The sequence below is a fragment of the Anguilla rostrata genome, chromosome 17 (genome assembly GCF_018555375.3).
Source record: "Anguilla rostrata isolate EN2019 chromosome 17, ASM1855537v3, whole genome shotgun sequence".
Lineage (NCBI taxonomy): Eukaryota > Metazoa > Chordata > Actinopteri > Anguilliformes > Anguillidae > Anguilla > Anguilla rostrata.
The window spans coordinates 2,634,675-2,655,419 of record NC_057949.1 but is presented as its reverse complement, the minus strand read 5'-3'; the positions used below and the strand labels follow the sequence as shown (position 1 = coordinate 2,655,419).

The window sequence follows — 20,745 nt, the reverse complement described above, 5'->3', positions numbered from 1 at the left end:
TGATGGCATATACCCAAGCGTACTCAGAGTTGGGTGAGATCCTCTATGATCTACTTGCAGGTATTATTAGACAGTCTATAGAAACTGGAGAAATACCTGAGGGCTGGAAGCAAGGTAATATAATAGCAGTATATAAGAAAGGGCACCATACTGATCCTGAAAACTTCAGGCCTGTCAGTTAATCTTTCATCGTAAAATACTGGAATGTATCATTAGAGACAAGTGTTTCTTGAAAATAACAACATCCTGAGGGATAGCCAGCTTGGTTTTCACAAAGGATGGTCTGGCAAACCTTTAGGTATTCTTTGTAGAAGCTGCCATATATATATATATATATATATATATATATATATATATATATATATATATATATATATATATATATATATATATATATATATATATATATATATATATATATATATATATATATATATATATATATATATATATATATATATATATATATATATATATATATATATATATATATATATATATATATATATATATATATATATATATATATATATATATATATATATATATATATATATATATATATATATATATATATATATATATATATATATATATATATATATATATATATATATATATATATATATATATATATATATATATATATATATATATATATATATATATATATAATATATATATGCACTTATTTTCAAAAAGCATTTTATAAGGTCGGAGTGTGGACGGAGTGTGGCACAGTGGGTAAGGAACTGCGCTTGTAACCGAAAGGTCGCAGGTTCGAATCCCGGGTAAGGACACTGCCGTTGTACCCTTGAGCAAGGTACTTAACCTGCATTGCTTCAGTATATATCCTGCTGTATAAATGGATACAATGTAAAAGTGCTATGTAAAAGTTGTGTAAGTCGCTCTGGATAAGAGCGTCTGCTAAATGCCTATAATGTAATGTAATGTAATAAGGTAACATGAGAGACTTGAATTGCAAAATGAATACAGTAGGAATTACAGGAGGTATTTCAGAGTGGATTTGGAACTGGCTACAAGGTAGAATTCACAGAGTAATAGTAGGAGGGATATTATCTGAGCAGGGAACTGTGGGAAGTGAAGTCCCACAAGAATCAATGCTGGGACCACTGCTCTTCCTCATTTATATCAATGACTTTCACAGGGACATAGAAAGTACATTAGTAAAATTTGCAGATGATACAAAATCGGGAGGCCGAGCTAATACTTTAGAATCTACTAAAGTAATCCAAGAACATTTAAACAAAATCCAGAAGTGGGTGGAAACCTGGCAAATGAAATTCAATATAGCCAAATGTAATGTTTTGCATGCGGGGAAAAAAACACATGGCAGAATTGATTTATGGGAGAACTTGCTCAAATTGCAAAAGATTTGTGAGTAATGATGGTTGATCAGAGCCTTTCAGGTTCTAGGAACTCTGCTGTAGCAGTAAAAAAAAAAAAGGCCAACATTATGCTGGGATATATAGTCAAAAGTATTGAGTATAAACCCAAAGTTATACTTATCTTATACAATACATTTGTTAGACCACACTTGTATTGTGTGCAGTTCTGGGGACTGTACTAAAAGAAAGATATAGAGACTCTGGAAAAGGTTAGAAGAAGGGCAACCAAATTGATTTCTGGTATGAAAGATAATAGCCATGAGGAAAGACTTAAGATGCTTGATCTCTTCAAGCTCAGTAAAAGGAGACTTAGGGGTGGTTTGACTGAGGCTTTTAAATTCATAAAGGGTATCAACGAGGTGAACTACAAGAGACTCTTCAGGTTGAGTTCTGTTAATAGAACGAGGGGACATAAATGGAAATTTGCAAAAGGTAAATTCCGTACGGACATTAGGAAAAAAAAATTTCACGCAGGGAGCAGTAAATGTGTGGAATAGCCAGTCAGGTCATGTAGCAGAGGCAGAAACTCTGGGAATTTTCAACACCAGGCTTGATACGGTGTTAGATACTAGTCTATAAGTAAACAGAGCGCTAGGTACAATTTAGTCAGGAACATAGCAAGCATTGTTGGGCTGAATGGCCAGTCCTCGCCATTATGTTATGTTATGTCACGTACAAATCCCCTTTCAAACACCATACCTTCTTCAAATCTTCCATATTGTTTGTCTGGTGATAATGATAGTAAACTCACATTCTTTTCTTATAATAACCTGAAAAAGCATAAAAAGGTGCTGGACACTATTTTATGACGTTTGAACCAAATGAATTTCACTGTCTCACAGCTCGAGGGCCTCATTTATAACACTGTGTGGAGGTTCCATACTAAAATGTTATATGTGCACTAAAGAAGAAAACTGTGCATGGTCAAAAATATCCTGCTTTATAAAACCATCTGTACACTCACCTGCACATATTTTCTCTTTATGAATCACAATCAGCTTGAACACATGCACAAGCCAAATGCTAATGCCCTCTCAGTTAACTCCCACAATTATGCATCAATGGTTAATGGAATGTCCAGTGTCCAGTGATGAGATGCGTATAAATCAGCTCGCCATTCCAATTCAATATATTAGGCAAAATGGAAAAGTTGCACCGCAAAACAAAGAAGAGAAACTTCATGGAGTGTGAAATCGAGACGCCCGTTACGGAGGTGGAGGCCAGATGGGCTGTATTGTTTGGTGGCCACAGTTCTGGCGTAAGCAATAAAATAAAATTTGTGGAGTGACAACATGCAACAGCACCCATGAACACTGCCAGCTTAGCAAGACACACCATTTTGGAAATGAAACGGAAGAGTCGGGATATTGTAGTGGATGGGGGGTGGGGGTGGGTTTCAGGGGACACCAGAGCTGACCCCCCATGACAAGCGTCTGGCCTCTATAATCAGGGACACAGTCTCTTCAGTGGGGTCATTACAAAGAAAGAGGGAGGCACCGACATGGCATGGGATGAAGTCGCTGAGGGTGAACCAGGTAAATGGACCACTCCTTTCTTGTGGGTAAAGCTAGGCTACACGCTCGATACGTGCCATTCATACTCAAGGCTGGGCGTTTGTCATGGAAAATATTGGCGGAAGTTACGGGGCAGTCACGCCGAAGTTGTTGAAAATCACAGAAAACTTCAGCGACTGTAGCAACAGTCACAAGCGCTTGGAGTTCTAAAAAAAAACCCACTGCCAATGACCAGCTGCTGGAAACAAATAGCCTACGAGTAAAATACTGATAGGCTGGTGCATTCATTCGTGGAAAGAAAGAGCATGCAGTTTTGCCTTTAATTTAATTGCTAAAAATAGAGCATGCCGAAACTGCATTGCTAAAATAAAGCATGGTTGCCGTGTGTCCGTTAATATTTCTTTTGCATTTTGGGAATCTTGACCTCAGCGCATGCCAGAATTGCCACGCTTCTCCCCGCATTCGGCAATATTGCTAAAAAGCATGTGCCTATACAAATAACACTGCAGGCTACATTAAGGTTGACAGTTACCATCAGAACCTGCCGAAAAATCACGGAGAGCACCAAAAATGGAGGACATTGCAGAAGTAGCACAAACAAAGGGGAAAGTCTTGGAACTGCCCAGAAAAATGGCAAATATCGCGGAATATGTAACACCTGTGACTTTTGTGACAAACACTAAGCCTTATTCTTACTTATCATTATGTGCATGGATCTTGAAAAAAATATGCGGTCTTTTTTTCAGACTCGGGGGTATTTAGGACAGGGTGCAGCCAGTGGTGAGGAGATGAGCGAGGCTGAGGCCGCTCCTGGCCCCAACGCCTCGTGTGCCATGTGACTCCAGCAACGGCCGTGACCTCACAGGTGCTGGGCTACAGGCACAAACTGACATGACATGCTCAGCTGACAATGGTGCCCCAGAACTGAGACATTAAGGCTATTTTGGCAGAAATCTCCCTTAGAAAGAACTTGTTAAAAAATGAAAAGAAAACTCTTAAAAAAGCAGCTTACCGATCCTTTCACAGGCACCGAATCCTATCCACACGCAGCTGCATCGCGGCAGCATTGGGTTGTTCTGGGCATGGTTCTGGGTCAGGATTTGGGTCAGTGGGCAAAGGGAGACCATTCCTCTCTGCCATATTGTGTGCCCATACAATAAGACACACCTTTACGGTGTAGTGGAGCAACCTACTACCCGTGGAATCCATGACAATTAAGTGCAATAGCTAAGACCCATTTACACCATATAAACCCATAATGAAATGTGTGCATTTCGTACAAACGATAGACTTTCACACCCGGGTATCAAAGACACTTCAGTTCTATACATTCTTCTTCTATTATTTTTAGAGGGCTTTTCAATTTGATGTGAAGTATGCCTGAAATGAACTGAGTGAAAAGATCAAAGTTGTCATCAAAGTTCCAGTGGCTGCACGCACGTTCTGACATCATGTTGTTTTTCATAAATTTCATACATCTGCATGAAGAGTGCCGCATGAACTTTTCAGGAGGGTTTTTCTTTCTATATGCAGTGTCTTATAAATGAGTCCCCTGTATGTCTGTATGCATTTTCACCGCAGGCCTTCTGGTCCTGGAGTACAACTCTGGGCACAGCTCAGTCACTACGTATGGATCTGCAGTGGAACAAACCCCCTGAAATTTAAAGATGCCTAGCGACCGTGACAATTTTCCATTGATTTTTTTTATAATGCCTTCAAGCCAATCAGAATTTTCCAGATCGCAAAAGAGTTTTATCTCCTTAAACCTGCCAGCCCGGGATGGAGAGGATCGTACCACCATAAAACAGTCAATCGATACAAAGATGGCCAATTTTCTCCATTAAACTCCGAACGAGTGGCTGGCTTTGTGCTAGTTTATTTCAATGCTTTCGCTGTTCAATGCCTCGCTGGTATTGGCCTTGTGTCTCACACAAAATTGAAAAATGCTAGAGGAGGCCACAATGACTTTGAAGTTCATAACTGAGACAGTTCAATATTACTGATAAGCAATGGTGCTTAAACTGATGTCGGCAGGGAAGTCAATGGGAATAACAAGCGTTTGCAGAAGGGCATGCTCAACGAATATCATTGTGGCAATAGGTCCGCCGGAGAAGCGGATTGGTCTCGGCTGCGCCGGCTGGTGGAGAGAGCACACGCACCTGGGTTGTGCTAACCAATCAGCCCATGTGCTTAAAGTTTTCCTTTCCACAGTTCAGGGCTGAGACCGGGAGCTCACACCGAGAGAGCTAGTTTTGATTTCCGTTCTGTTTAGTTCCAGTTTTGTTTGTCTGAAGATGCCGGAGAGAGCAAACCACCGCTGAACAGTAGCAGGAGCTGGCCTGGTGAATAGTGGGCCAGCTACGAGCAGCGTGCTGACAAGCGGTCGCTCTGTTTTACTCTCTTCGGTGTTTCTTCATTTAGTTTGTCGTTTTAGTTTATTGTTTTTGCCCGGAACCCGTGAGGGGGAAGGGTGAAGATGTTGGTTTATTGGATTTTGTGTTGGTGTAGGTGTGCTCTCTTTCTATCTCTCTCTCTCTCTCTCCATGCAGCAGCCAACGGTGTTTCCTGGAACTGCCGCATCTCCGTCCCAGCGGTGGCACCCCGGCGCGTGTCAGTCGCGTCCGTGGCTTGATTCGATGTGTGAGGCAAAACGGACGAGCGACTGCTAAGCAGTTGACCACAAATTTCAAGCCGGGGCAAGAGGAGCCAGTTTAATCAAATCAATCAACCAGTGAAATTTTATTTATGGAGCACATTTTACAAAGAATTTCAAATTTCACAACTTACGTTGGACTAAACTCACAAAAAGTGTGATGGCGATAAGCAAAATCTCCATAGATTGAATGTAGGAAGAATCCTTGGGAGGAACCGGACTCAAAAAGGGGAGCCCCTCCTCCTCTGGCTGGCTCAGGGTGTGCACTCATAGAAACAGGATGTGCTCAAGTGCATTTTCAGCCTGTCTTTAACAGGAAAGATTTAATAAAAGAACAGAGGTGGCCCAGCACCCTTTTAAAGGACTTCATGAGGACCTTTCCTTCTTTTCTGTACAGTACTTGTACAGCATGTACAACACAGTGTGAAAGCACTGCTATAGCAGAATCCAAGGAATGCCCATGACTGTAAGGCATGGTGAGCTACTGGACTCCCGGCTTGAGATGAGATATCTGGAGCTGGAAGAGGACAAGGACCCAGTGGCTCCACTGATAAATAAATAAGGTTCTAAAACATTTTTAGGTCATGGAAAACTACAAAAATGTATTTTTGGGTCTTTGGGGAGATGTCTTTTAAACATTTTCCTGGGATATAAAAACGTTTAGCTGTGATGTGGACCTTTTACAACATAGCCAGAAAGTTTGGGCTGGTTAAAAAATATAGTTATATATATTTTATATATATATAACAGTTATATACGTTCAACATAACCTTACCGCAACATTGTAAAAAGCAGCCATAATGTTTTGCGCTTGGGAAACCAGCATTGATAATCAGTCTGCTTTTATTTGCCTGTTTTGACACATCTTTATCGGAGGGCCGTGGCTATGTAAATTAATCAACACCTCCAGAACCAATGACAAAAGGGGCACTTAAATATACCATTACTCTCAGATAACAACCTTGCTATTGCGAGGCAAAGAACATTATCACCCAGACGAAGCTCAGGTTAAAAATAAATTTGCCAGCTTTCTTTATAAGCCAGGTTTTATCTCAACGTAACCACGGTGACATGAACGCACTTGTCTGCAAGGACAATGATGAAGGAAGTACTTTTGCATGCTGTTTGTTGCTGGGAACAATTGCATTATTACAAAGGTAAAGAACGTCATTACCACAATAACTTGGAGCTTTAAAACAAGTTTACAACCTGTAATTTGCTCCTCTCTTTTACCACTGAGTTATGATTGGAGGAATTCCCTGAATTGTCTCTGCAACACACCCTTATATCCCTAGTTCTGCACCTATGCCAGCTTGTTCACCACAGGGAAAATTAAACCCTTGAAGCTCTCTTGCTCAAGGACACGTTTAACTGATGAATGAACAGAAACGACAGCTGACTGCTGGGATTTCAGGGTAAGCATGAGTTTGGCTGCACTCTCCTGAGCTGCAGGGATGGACCAGGTGTGTAAATGTGATTACGCATTCCAAATTGGAAAATAAAATAGGGAGTATTGCAAGTGGTATTGCAAGAGTATTGAAATAGTAGTCATTGGATGGAGAAAGGGATGCACTAAGTCAATATTAATAGTTGTTTCATGTATTATGGCTAGTTTTACATTTACATATTAAAGCATATTTTACATTAGAATTAGCATGAGTTTTATCATTATTGTTAGTTTTATGTATTAGTATGTAGTATTAGCCCTCATTTTACATATTAGTATCAGCCATAGTTTTATGTATTAGTACTGGCAGTTGTTTTACTTATAACTATTAATGTTAGTTTTGGTTATCAGTATTCGTGCTAGTTTTACAAATTAGCATTAGCATTCATTTTATGTAGTAGTATTAGTGCTAGCGTTATGTATTAGTATTAGCACTAGATTTATGTATTAGCACTAGGACAAGTTTTATGTGTTAGTATTAGCACTAGTGTTACGTATTAGCATTAGTGCTAGTTTTTAACTAAGATCTATGCCATATCAGTTGGCTGATTGGACCCTGTGTGATGTGCTCCTCGCTCGACTCACCTTGCCGTTGCAGGGCTGCTGGGACAGTTCGGAGGAACACCAGAGGTGAGCGCCCATCTTGCAGGTTTTGCAGCGTAGGCCTTGTTTGGAGTTTCCTGTGGAACAGGGGTGGGGTTAGAGCACAGCCCCAGCCAATAGGAGGGCAGGACCCTCATCAACAACCTTGATCAACCTGACAAAGCAGCAGCGTGAGTGTCAAGTCTTACCTAAGATCAGTTCTTTACATTTCACATACACACACTTAAATACATCAGTCTCTGCTTTTTAGGTGATGAATACAATTTCACATCAAAGCTGCTTTCATTTCAAGTCTGAAAAACAAAATGGATATTTTCAATGAATGCATACCCATGTTTTATGCCCACTTCAAAGGAAAGCAGTCTTTTACACATGATGAAGAGGCGATGGACAGTGTGAGCTGAACAATGGCTTTCAGCACTCAGAAGAAACCGAAGATCTGCTATTATTTGACTGTCCCTGTGAAACCATACCTTATATACCCAGATTTCTGAAAGATGGGAGAATAAAGAGACAGAGGGAACAGGAGAACCGAGGCTGCAGAAATAATCAGATTCAGGCATAGGTGCAAACAGAAGAGGTTTACTGAAATGAAAAAAAGAGCAAAGAAAGAAAAAATGGGGGGTGAAGCTAAAGCTATATATCACCCTGGAAGGAGATTCAAGAACTAGCAACAATGCATGAAAATGTACAATGACTTGCAAACACTTGAAACACTCTGGCATACACATGCACACACACACACACATGCACACACACACACACACACGTGCACGCACGCACACACACACACGTGCAAGCAAGCACGCACACACACATGCATGCACAAACACACACACGTTTGACACTCATCGTGGGACCCTACCAGTGGAGGAGACTTGGGTGAGATCAACCTTTTTTTGCTGTTTTTGCTGAGACATTTTGGTTTGCGAATTTGGATTACGTATATTTTTATTTTTACTTTGCTTTCTCTCTTTTTGCCTTACATATACCTGGGACTTTGCTAAAGGACTTCCTTACTGGAGAAACTGAAATGACAAAAAAAAATTGGAATGTTCGCACGGGATGGATGTGAACAATGCTGATGTTGTTTGTTGAATGTTTCTGTCATCATATGAAACCCGAGAATTAATATCCTTCTGATTATTATAATTGAGTCATCCCTTTATTATTTCTATGAGCGACTGTAACAAAAAGCTAGAAAACATTATAGTGTAAAGGACAGAGACGCAGATGTTGTCCTTTCCTCCACTGCAACCCCCCTCTCTGGATTTACAGTCCCCCTGGATGGGGGCACAGTGGCATCCACTAACCTGCCAGCAATCATGTGCAGAATCCAGAATGTTCCTTGTCCTGATTAAAACTCTTATTTTCAGACTCTGTCTGTCTTTGTGGGCCTCTAGCATTCGGCTGAATTGCTGAGCATCTCATATTCTCAGCTGTTAAAGAGTGAAAAAAGCTCTTGATGTGTGTTTATGACATATCCATTGGATGAAGCATTAGGGTGAGCATTTCCTCATTAAGCCTTTAAGGTGTATGATCAACAAATATGTGATTAGAATGTTCTTCAGTGAACATTCTAATGCTGATGTAACCCTCTGCACTGTAACTGAAACCAATGGAGCTCTAGAACACTGACTTAGATTATTGAGAAAACATTCCAAAAAACCTACTCTTCAAAAGAGATAATCAGCAATGAGGAAAAATGGAGACGGCCGCCTACCGACGATGGCGTGCTTGCATAGCTGACAGGAAGTGGGCCGGCGGAACACGTGCTCCAGGAAGCAGTGCGTGACCACGGGACGGGCCTGGGGGGCGGGCTTGGCGGAGAGCGAGGGGGAGGAGGCCAGGGTGGGGGAGCGGGAGCACAGGGACGGGTTGGGGCTGAGGGAGGGCGAGGGGAGAGAGGGGGACCTCGCGGCGGTGCAGGAGCGGGGAGGCGGGGGGGGGCAGGAGTCGGGAGGCGGGCGTCGCTATTGGACCGCTGGAAGAAGTTGTCCACGCTCCGGCTGCGCATGATGGTCTTAAAGGACAGGGAGCGCTTCAGACGCTGCAGCTGCAGGGAGAGAAATGCACCACAAGGGGAAAAGGACAGACTTAAGAACAGACCCGGGTCAAATACACATCTTCACTGAAAGACCCCCGTACAGGTTGAAAACAATGCAGCAGAATTCAGAATAAAACAACTGAAGGATCGTACAAGTGAAGAATGTTTTTCTGAATGTCGGCCAGAACTAGGTGTTTCCCTTTCTGCTCGTTTAAAAAGACATAAAAATGAACAGCGTTGCACAGTGGCGTGGAATAATAACTACACAGGCCAGGGGATTGGATAAAATGTAAGGTGACTGAAGAATTGCTGATGGTGTTAGCTGATGAAAAATATCACGAAAGGTTATTATGTTATTTGTCTATTCCATGATGATGCATGGAGGTCTCAGCCTGATATCCGCGGATAATATGAATGCAACGCATTGCGTAGTAACAAAAAATAATTTTGCCAAGTGTTCAGGGCAAAACTGAAACCAGGACTGGATGGACTGAATAAAGGCAAAGTAGATTGCTCACAAATCCAAAGCCATCCAGAATGTTTTTTTTTTCATATAAATTCATATTTTCATTACCTAACAAATCCACCTACTCGATTTATAACAGACCTCCAGGAAATTTTGCAGGGATGTAGTTTAAAGTGGAACCTCACAGCAAATCATAATTCATGAGCTTCCATCGAGGTTCGGAACTTATAGAAGAACTCCGTGTAGCAATATATAGACACAGAGAACATGTTCATTAGGCAATATTGTGTTACCTGTCAACTCTTTTAAGTGATTCAAACCAATTTGTGTCACAGTATTGCACGTGGTGTGCAAGATCCTTTGATTATGTTCCCCAGCTAAACAGAAACTCAGGAGAGGGAGACGCAAAGGTCGCGTTCTGGTTCTTCGCGGCGCAGCGCATCAATCAAGATAACGTGGCAGTGCCATTTACGGCACTGGAACATAATTACACCAGATTTAATAAGCGGTGATTCATTTGTGACATGCGGAAGAGTCCTTGTTAACCCTTTCTTAGTGAACCTTGAGAACTGAAACAAACTACGGAGCACAAACAAAAGTTCAAGTTATTTTTGTACAGGGTTCGGTAGGATGCAGGGGCTGTTTACGACTTCGGAATGGATCGCCAAGAGGCGGCATTCTGGCAGATTCTGGAACACTCCTTAGTTCCTTAGTGCCTGTGACCATGAATTTATGTATCTCCACTGCATGGCAGGGTGTACAGCATAAGGCAGCATAAGGCAGCATTATGTAGCATAGCCCTGATTATATTTAAACCCATATTTTAATTTTTTATTCTGGAGGTGTGGACGGTTTGTGCAACTGTACACTGAACACTAAGTAACTACTGTGACTAACTAATTAACTAACTAAAACATATTTCTATAACTCATATCAGTTTTGAGAAAATATCCAAAGTGATGCATTCTGTGCTGCTTTTTATAGACTTGGGGTCCTGTCTGACGCAAACCGTGAACAGTAACCCAGATTCGGAGCCTTGTGGGACCGCGCGGAAGGGTACAGTACGTGAGAGAGTGTTTATTAAAGTGTCATATTTGCCCGACTGCTCCCCTAGGCTCCCCGGCCCCTCCCTGCCCCACTAACTACCCCACATCTCCTCATTACGCCATAGCACAATATTAATAGCTCCGGAGAAGAGGATCAATTCATCATTCAGCAAACAAACAGCAATTAACAGAAGCGGGACTTGCGAGTAACTTCGCGGTGATCAATCCTCCGGCTTTGCGAACAGAACGAGCCCGCTCCGTTGTCTCGCGAGCATTAGGTTTGAAAACGAGAGGAATATAATTTGGTAGGCGCATAAAAATAACTCGTCTGAAACTTCGCATAAATAAATGAATGATGCAGCAGGCTGAAATTTTAGCGAGGGATGCTGCGGCACGGAGATGAATCAGGCAAAACAAATGAGCAGCGGGAGTGCGGCTCGTCCCTCTTCGGCAGAGAGACGTAGCGCGCTCGTAAAAACATAGCGCCTATTTTAATGCTTCATTATAGAGGCAGGGATTCTTTTTATATGCATTTCCCACATAAACCGTGGAACAAGAAATCATTTGTGCAGCAGTTCAGTCAAACCGAGTAGGATATTACTGAACCTAAGAGTGCATGTTCACCTTCAGTATTTCTCTCACACTCACATTATAGACACTTATAAACACTTTCACACTGCACATATAGACACACACAAACTCACACATACATACACATGCACACACACTCTCTCTCTCTCTCACACACACACACATGCACACGCATAGACTCTCTCTCTCACACACACATGTACGCACATACACATGCACACACACTCACTCTCTCTCTCACACACACACATGCACACGCAGAGACTCTCTCTCACACACGCACACATATACGCACACACACATGCGTGCGCCCACACACATATACGCACACACACAAAGGTAATTCTCAGTCCTTTCGTCCTGTCTCTGAGTTCCTGTATGAGTAAGACCCTGTCAGGGGGGATTACTGCTCCTGGAGAGCAGTGGGCCTCCCCCTCTCCTTTCCTATTCTCTCCTCCCTTCTGTCATCTTTTCTCTTCTCCTTATCTCCCTCCCTCCTCTCCTTATATCTCCCCTCTTCTCTCCATCCTTTCCTCTTTCACCATTCTTACTACCATGTCCCTTCTCTCTTACTTCAAGCATTACATTATACTTTCAGTATTTGTTAGGGGAACTTCCTCCAAGAAACCAGTTTGGTATGTCCTGTCCTCATAACTGGTGTGATCTATATTTCATGCTTCAAAACCAACTCTTGTGAGTCTGTCATCTGAAGATGATGTTATGTATAACCTCTTTTGTTATTATGTAAGCAAATTGAGTAGTCTTTTGAATCAGAAAACTGTGTAATGGTGACAGATCTATTTCCTCTATATTCCTGAAGTCACAGACAATACGTATGACATAGCTGAATGTTTGGAGTGTAACGGACAGCTTGACTTGTTCTGCTCCCTCGCAATTACTTGTCCTTATGCTTGTCTGTAAAACTGTGTCAGATCTATCTGACCTAATTGATCTGATAGGTTACTCCAGTCCTGGTATACACACTTACTGTGGGTAACAGGGTCTGCATAGTGCGCGATATGTTTTAATGTATTTGTGCTGTTGCTCTTGTTCTTCTTTCATTTTGGTGTGCACAGACCTGATAATGGATCTCTCAGTTTTTGTGCCTTGTGGGCTCCAATTATGGTTTTTTAAATCAACAGGCATACACTCACTTGATGCAAACGAACATCATTCGCATACTGGCACAGACAGGAACAGCGTGTTCTGCATTTGAAATGCCAGTCCCAAGCTCCCTGCTTTCTTTTAACCTTTTAGATGGTGTGACTCAGACATATCATAAATCCTAAAACACAGCATTTACCGAATGTCCCCTCCCCCTGACCCCAACTCCCTTCTTATATAGGACAATGCTTAGGCACTCTGACTCTGAAGGAGGAGCGAGTCACAGATGGCAAAAAGGACGGTTCTAGTCCCGGCGATCAAATGCGCTAGACGGCTCAGATTAAAAGCTCTGGGCGTTCCAGTTTCTCCATTTATCAGATTGGTCTTTTTTGGAATCCCGCTTCGCTCTCTGACAGGGGCTTGCCGAAACGTTTTTTTAGCCGTTCATTAGAACCCACCGTTTAATAAAGGCCTTTTGTTGTTATTTCTAATCAGAAGAGTGCTTCGGTTTCTATCTTTCTAGCTCGTTACACTCACCAAGAGCCCAACACCAAATGCACCTTCTATTATTGTTTTAGTTTAATTTTATTGATAGCGCTTCAGTCTCCTTTTTTATGCCCAGGTAAAAATTCCTGCTTTATATGATTGTCCTGGCTGCTGAGTGACTAGTTGCTTACTCTGCGCAACCCCATGTGAAGAAATAGTATGCTTGATGATTACACTTCTGTATACGTAAAGTATAATTCAAGTTTATACATTTATACTTCACGACTGCTGAAGTATACATTTTTTCATATGGGACAGCTGGGGGGAAGTATATCTGACCCTCCTTTTCTGTGGAGGAATTGGCGGGGGGGGGGGTTAGTCACACACAGTTTCGAGATCCATCAAAAACAGATTGAACTTCACCCACATTTTTACATGTGTTTCAGGTACACCAAAAGGTAAATCAAGTTAATTAATAAACTAGTTTAATTAATATTCATCTGTTAATGGGTGAAGCTGGTCCTTGCCTTTCCCCAAAATTTTGTTGAGCTGGTATAATGTTAGCTACTTGGCTAAAAATGACTTAACATTTTTGTTTTATTTTCTAACAAAATCATTTGAGTGTATTTTTGTTTCTGAGTAAGCCCATTAAGTGTTTGATTGTGAGCCCGTTTAGTGTTATATTGCTGCAGTCAGGGAGGGTTACTGTGGGCATATCTGAGTGGCGGCTTGCTAAAAATAAGGAGAAGGACGTCATTAAAATGAAGGCCACATCTCCTCTGTCAAGGGCTGTTTATGCCACTTGATTGCCCTGAGTGATTTTGTGCGGCTCTTAAAAACCTGCGCTCCTAAACTTGCGATGCAGACAGACGCGCCTCGTTCAAAGCCCAGAGACAACAAAGAAAGGTCGACGCCGAACCCCTCCTTCACCGCCTCCTGCTATTTGACAGTGTCCCTGCTTCAACCTGCTGGCCAGACGGGACCGTTAAACTCAATCTCCCAGTCTGCTTTGAGCTTCATTCCAGCTGTCAATCACGGTGCAAACAGAAAGGAATAGAGTCAGTGAGTGAGAGTGAGAGTGAGAGAGAGTGAGGGAGGCATCAATTTCATTTTTAGTCTTGGTTCCAAATTAGGGTAAATAAATCAAAAATGTTTTGTGATTGTTAAAGGAGTACCATGGTGGTTGAACGTGACACTTCCCAGTTGTCTTCAGGCAACAACAAAACAAATGTGCATAATTTTTTTATTCTTCAGTCATTTCAATGTACTTTAAAACGTATTTTTCTAAGCCTAAATTTCCCACTATAAAAATTCACCCGAACCGTCTGGGCGTGGTAATGAGAACTGTCAGTTAGCTATGATTGACAGACCGTGCCCGGTTACCATAGCTACCCCCATGATACGCGCTCTCTTTGGGAGACTGAATTTTCACAAGCTAGCTAGCTTAGTAGTATATCAAGTATCGATAGATAGCTAAGGTAAGAACGTTGACTTATATCCAGTTATAATTTTTGCTATCTAGCTAGCCAAGTTAAGATGAAAGCACAACTATAACGTCCTCATAAAAGCAAACTAGCAAGCTAACGTTATCGATAGCATTGCCTTATGAAAGCAAACCTCCTAGCTAGCTAACGTTAGCTAGCTAGCTAAATGAATATAACCAGAAATAATCTAAAGGCACTCTAATTTAAGTGAACCTAACGTTAGTCAAATATTTGCATTGTCTGAACAGCAGGACGGTGTGTCCTGTCAGATTTCTTTACGGGGCGTGGAAATAGGAGTGGTTACTGTATTCGTGACGTAGAAAAATGACAACTTTCTCAACCGGTTGAAAATAGGATGATGAATTTAAAACGCATATTTCTCCAAAAATACAGAACGGACATATTTAATACTTTGCTCATTGTGTTTCTTCAATGCCTCTTGTGCAAATAGCACATAAAACCGAGAAAGTGTGAAAATCACCATGGTACTCCTTTAATTATATATAAAGACCCACAAACGCACAGCCAAACCTAGCACTTATCAATGGAGTATTTGTTGCTTTTGGATTACTTGGCTAATCGTGCCTTTGGGAGAGAGAGCATCTTTAGGGACCGTGCATGTGTGGTGCAGACACGTTTGCGGACTGCGAAGAACGACTGATGTTGGCACACGACCCTGCAGGTGGCATAACTTTAATGGGATGGCTAGGGCGTTCATTCCTTATGCAAATCAACAAGAATAGGAAATGCTTTCAAATTACGAACAATTTGCATTTATCCTCTGATACACCTGGGATATGCATGAAAATCTAAGGTCCCTCGTTGGTTTTTCATGGGGACTTTTACAAAGAACAAAAGTAAGAAGAAATTAAGAAAAGTTTTGTGAATGAGGCCCATTGTCTTTTGCCTCGATTCTTATTTGTTGTTTATTTAATACAAGATTTATTGCACTGTGTACTGGGTATGCATGAGTAAGCACTTCATCGTACTTGTATCCTTGATATTATATCCTGCGCATTTGACAAACGGACAAATAAACAAAGTAGTTCTCCACTTGGCAAACCTAACATCAGTGGACGATATAAACCTTGTGTTTCACTAATATGGAGGCTTTTCCAGTCTACCGTTGTGCTGCTTTGAAACATTTCCCACATCCTTGCTTTCAAGCCGTTGTAAATGCCTTCGTTTGAAAACTCGTTTAGAATCGAGCCGTCCTGCCTGCTTCCCAACGGGATATGAGAATGGTTACATCCATCATTCCTCTCCTATAGCATGCAGTTTATTATCAAAGAGTTATTCAGCAATGCCCAGAGAATGCAATTGTTTTGGTAATTGTTTTGGTACCCTGGAGGTACAAGTGAAAAGTCTGAAGGTAAGGGGTTTATCAACTCCACACGCCAGTTAAAATGTTGACATGGTTTGAGGTATTGCTAACGGGCAGTTTTAAATTGCTTTAGGATCACCGGAGATGTTTTTGTCTCTTGTGGGAAACAGAGAGAGGTAAATCTCTAGTGTTCGTTTGGCACGGTTGTGGACGAAGTTCACACAGCGCTTCGGTGCTCATTTTCATTTGAGGAAATGAATCAGCAGTTACTGTAAGTGACATTCTTATGTCTCAGTGGGCTAAGAAACCCTTACTAAGTGTGATGGTAAGTGTTACTGGATGGTCATGAGCCCAAAAGGTGTGACTCATGTTTACGTCATTCAGTGATACGCCAGAGACAACTCATCTGATTTTAATTGACCCCCCAAGGAGAAAAAAGGGCAGGGACTCCACGGGAACAGTCTAAACAGGAAGAGCTGAATTCAGAGAGGGGTGGCGGGTGGCGGGGATGGTTCTCTAAATGCATTTAGTAACGTATCTCTGGACTGATTTGTCACTGGGGACTGGGGTGTAGGGTAACATAAAAGGTGCAGTATGACGTTTAAGCATGGGGGGAACAGTGAAAACTTGGGGGCCAGGTGGGGGGGGGCACATTTCCTATCCTGGCCCTGGAGTGGAGGGCTGGGGGGGGGGGGAGATTTCCAATCACCAACCATGGAGGGGGGGTGTAGGGTTTGCAATGACACTGCCCCCCTCCCCCCCACAGCCACCCCTTAATCTCCACTGATGACTAACGTCCATGGCAGTTTCTTTAAAACAGACATCCCTTCGGGGATATGCTGTAAAAAGCAACCATGCGCATGGGGACGTTTCAGGACGGCAGCTAAAGTCTCATCTCCACACCTCTCTGTCCCCCACCTTCCTTTTGACCCATTCCTCATTAATATTTCTTACTGGAGAGCAGAGAGCCTGACCCCTTATGTATTTTTCAGATAAGAGGGAAGCAGAGGGGGTTACAGACAGAGATGGAGTCATAGTACAGAAAGCATCACGGTCAGGGATCAAGCCCTTAGCTGCACGGGGGGGTTTGTATATGAGTTGAGTCTTCCTCCCTCCATGCCACACAGTCACTCACTCCATTTAGCGTTCTGAGTAAGGCTGTGGAGGTTGAGTGGGAATCTGTTACCTTGATGAGTCACGTTTCCTCCCAGCCTCTCCAATCAAATCCCAATCATCTCCGCTGATATGGGGACAGCGATGAAATTTTATCAGTGATTCATCTGTTTGTTTGATTTTAAACATCAACAGCTCTTGAATAGATTGCAAGACTCTGAGGACGTATACATGCCCTTTGAAGTGAGTGAGCACTTATGCGTGTGTGTGTGTGCATGTGCGTGTGAGCACTTGTGTGCGTGTGTTCGCGTTTTTGTGTACGTGTGTGTGTGTGTGTTTTGGGGTCTTGGAGTACAGGAGACTGGTGATAAGAGAGGGATCACTTCTGCACCATTCTCACACAAACTGGGGTGCTGTGAAACTCCACCTGTCATTCTCTCTTCCATGTTCCACATGTTTAGAATGCTTTCAAAGAAACTTCCAAATACCTTAGTTCTTCTCCCTAGATCCACCTGTGAGATGCATCTAGATTCTCATCCTTCTCTTTCTCTTTTTCACCCACTTTTTGCCTTTCTTTATCCTCCCTCTGCCACACACCCACATGGACTACAAAAATATATGTATATACTGGAATACTGTACATATACAGGAATTGAATATTATCAAGGTCAGAGAAGATATAGCAACACTTCAGAATATATAGGCAAGTGTACGTATTATTGACACATCATTTAAAATATATATTATTTGAATATTATATTAATTTGGAGAAGTGTTTCAAAATAACAGTGTTTTTGGTTTCAGTGCAGAACATCCTTGCTAATCCTTGATTAAGCAGGGTAGGTTTTGTATCGTACACAAGCATTCTTCTCAAGTGAAAGTCATTAAAATGAAATGCCAGACAAAAATGAAAGTAGCTTTAAATTTTTTGTTGTTCCTCTTTCGAACACCAATGGCTTTTCACAGCAGGATCAGCAGTAGCCATATCTCCAGGCATTGAACTGTACTACTGTGGCAGAGCCAGACAGTACGTCCTATTTTTTCGTAATGCTCCTAATCATACCAATACAGCAAGCTCCGCCCTGCACTGAGTGCACTTTTGAAAATTTTAATCAGAAAATAAAGCATTATTTTTCAACCTTAATCACCGAGGCAGATGAGCTTGTCAGGTATGGTCTGTGTTAGTTGGTGCTGAGCAACCCCTGAACTTTTGGGGGCCAAATACAACATCTTATCCCGCCCCTGCCTTTCTTTCCAGGTTACTGCGGGCGGGCGGGCGGGCAGGGCGGGCGGCGGGGGGGCGATCGCGGAGCTGTTACAGTCCTCTCTTGGGCCAGTCCATGCTATGGCTGAGAGACAGGAATACGCCCGAGACAGGGCGCCAGTCCATCGCATGATAATATCTAACAGCTTTTATACTTTTTTTTTTTTCTTCTTAAATTTCAAATCGACAATTAAAGGAGCGCTCCTTTCCAAGTTAGGTGACGCAGTGAGAACGATAACGTGTAACCAGTGACATTGGGTTTTCATTAAAGGTCGCACTAAAAGAACGTGGCAATTACCTACAACGTTAACAAGCCTTTATAGTCCGTATATAACCGATACTTACATAGGCTATAACACGACTCAGACAGAATTTAGATTATGAATATGTTACTTTATAAGCACATCTGCACATGCGCACGAGCGCACACACAATGGGTAGCACTGCCTAGCCTACCTGCCATTGCAGATTGGGTAATCCATCCCTATACATAAACAAGAGAATAGTCCATCCCGACGAAAACAAGTGAATAATGTTAATAAGTGAATATTTTTACAAATATTACCAACTTGGCAGGACAAACCAAGATGATTAATAGAGAAAAAGCAATCCAATTACTTCTGGTGGCCCGGAATAAATTTAACTTTCAGAATACTCGGACAAATCCGCATGCCCTGTTGCAATTCTGAGAGAAGTTAGACAACATGCTTGCCCTCATTACTTTATTTTCCTTATGATATTTGATTTTTCTTGATTAAAAAATGTTTTATAGTATATGATAACGCTGGGAAAAAGTCTTTCCATAAATATATGCCAATAAATAATCGTTGATAACGGCGAGATAAATGCATTTTGAATCCCTTGTAATGAATGGTCGCCTACTCGTGTGGCGCCTATAGAATATTGACTTAAAACACCATTTTCTTTCCAAATTCACACCGTAGTTGTATTGCCCTAATGCTGTACTGGTATACAGTTATATATTGGCGGCGACACGAGGTGCATGTGTGGTAGTACTATCAGATGCGGATGCTGATAGCACGCAGCGCATGTGGTTAGCATCACTAGCGAGGTTGCCGGGACCCTTTCCGGATTAGGTACGTATCTTCACCTTACCTTAGAAGCGTGCTGTATGGACATCGTGCCATGCGAGTTCTCGCGGTCTCGGTTCTGTGGTTCATTCTCTTTTTCACTGTTTTCCGTCATCATCAGTTTTTTCTTTTCTTTTCTTGGGCAGGTTAATTGAACGTAGTGAACAGGAGAGGGGCCGATGGCTCTATGAGGTGGTCTTTGTATTCCCTGCTTTTAGGAGGTGAACAGAAAAAAAATCCACACCGACTACTCCTGAGGTTTAAAATATGTGCAGTGCATTCGGGCTATTTCGGTTTATGACAGTATTCAGCAGATAATGGTTTTATCCGCAAGTTTTCCCTTTTCAAGACGCAGTTTCTTGTGCGCTTCTCCGCTTTGGAACTGCAAATTGGCCACTGTAATCCAAATACATATGTTGTAACAGGCGTGCAATAATCTTGATAGCACACAGGGTAGAATAAATATTATAATTCCAAAATTCTCCACAGTCCAAGTAGATTTATTTCGCGGTTACCACCTCTGGTATGTAGGTACGGTTACGCTTTCCCAAACGTTGCGCTTCCGCCCTGTCCTCCTTCAAAGTGACGCGCTGTAGTGGCCACGCATGTATACACCTGTGCCCACACGCGCACCTTCGCGGTTGATTTAAGCGTGAGCCCCGCTGTAACACAGTTGACGCATTTGCGGCTGATTGGTGAACTGCCTCTCTCTTCCTCCCTCCCCGCTGTACCATTGCTGACGAAGAAAAAAAAAAGAGATCTGAGACTGATACAGGCGAACAGATAATAAGCAGTCACACAGTTATGTTTTCTACTGTTAGCAGACAAAAGTGATATGTGCATAAATAATGTTTTCTATTTTTTTGCTATAGGATACACACAATTGTATAAAATACGTGTATATAATCTATCCTACACTTTGAAAGTAAACATGATATTGCAATTTATAGAGAAATAACGTGCATTTTGATGTTGTTTTGAAAGACGTCGAAATGCGACAGAGGACGACCGAAATAAAGCTGTATGCAGTCTTTAAACATTATCTTTGCAGTTTTGACAGTTTATTTAATGACACAAACGACGTCTAAATTCAATACTTTAAT

The 20,745-nt window shown here is 41.9% G+C and overlaps 1 protein-coding gene across 1 annotated transcript in view; it reads right to left on the bottom strand.

Annotated features, from left to right (window-relative positions):
• Nucleotides 1-20,366, bottom strand: part of LOC135243715 (SH3 and cysteine-rich domain-containing protein 2-like) — a 34,465-nt gene extending 14,099 nt beyond the window's left edge. Inside the window, 4 exon segments of the mRNA XM_064315709.1 lie at nucleotides 7,609-7,703; nucleotides 9,350-9,529; nucleotides 9,532-9,682; nucleotides 19,668-20,366. Of these exon segments, the coding sequence (XP_064171779.1) occupies nucleotides 7,609-7,703; nucleotides 9,350-9,529; nucleotides 9,532-9,682; nucleotides 19,668-19,760 (519 nt within the window). The 5' untranslated portion in view covers nucleotides 19,761-20,366.
• Nucleotides 20,367-20,745: the final 379 nt, after the last annotated feature.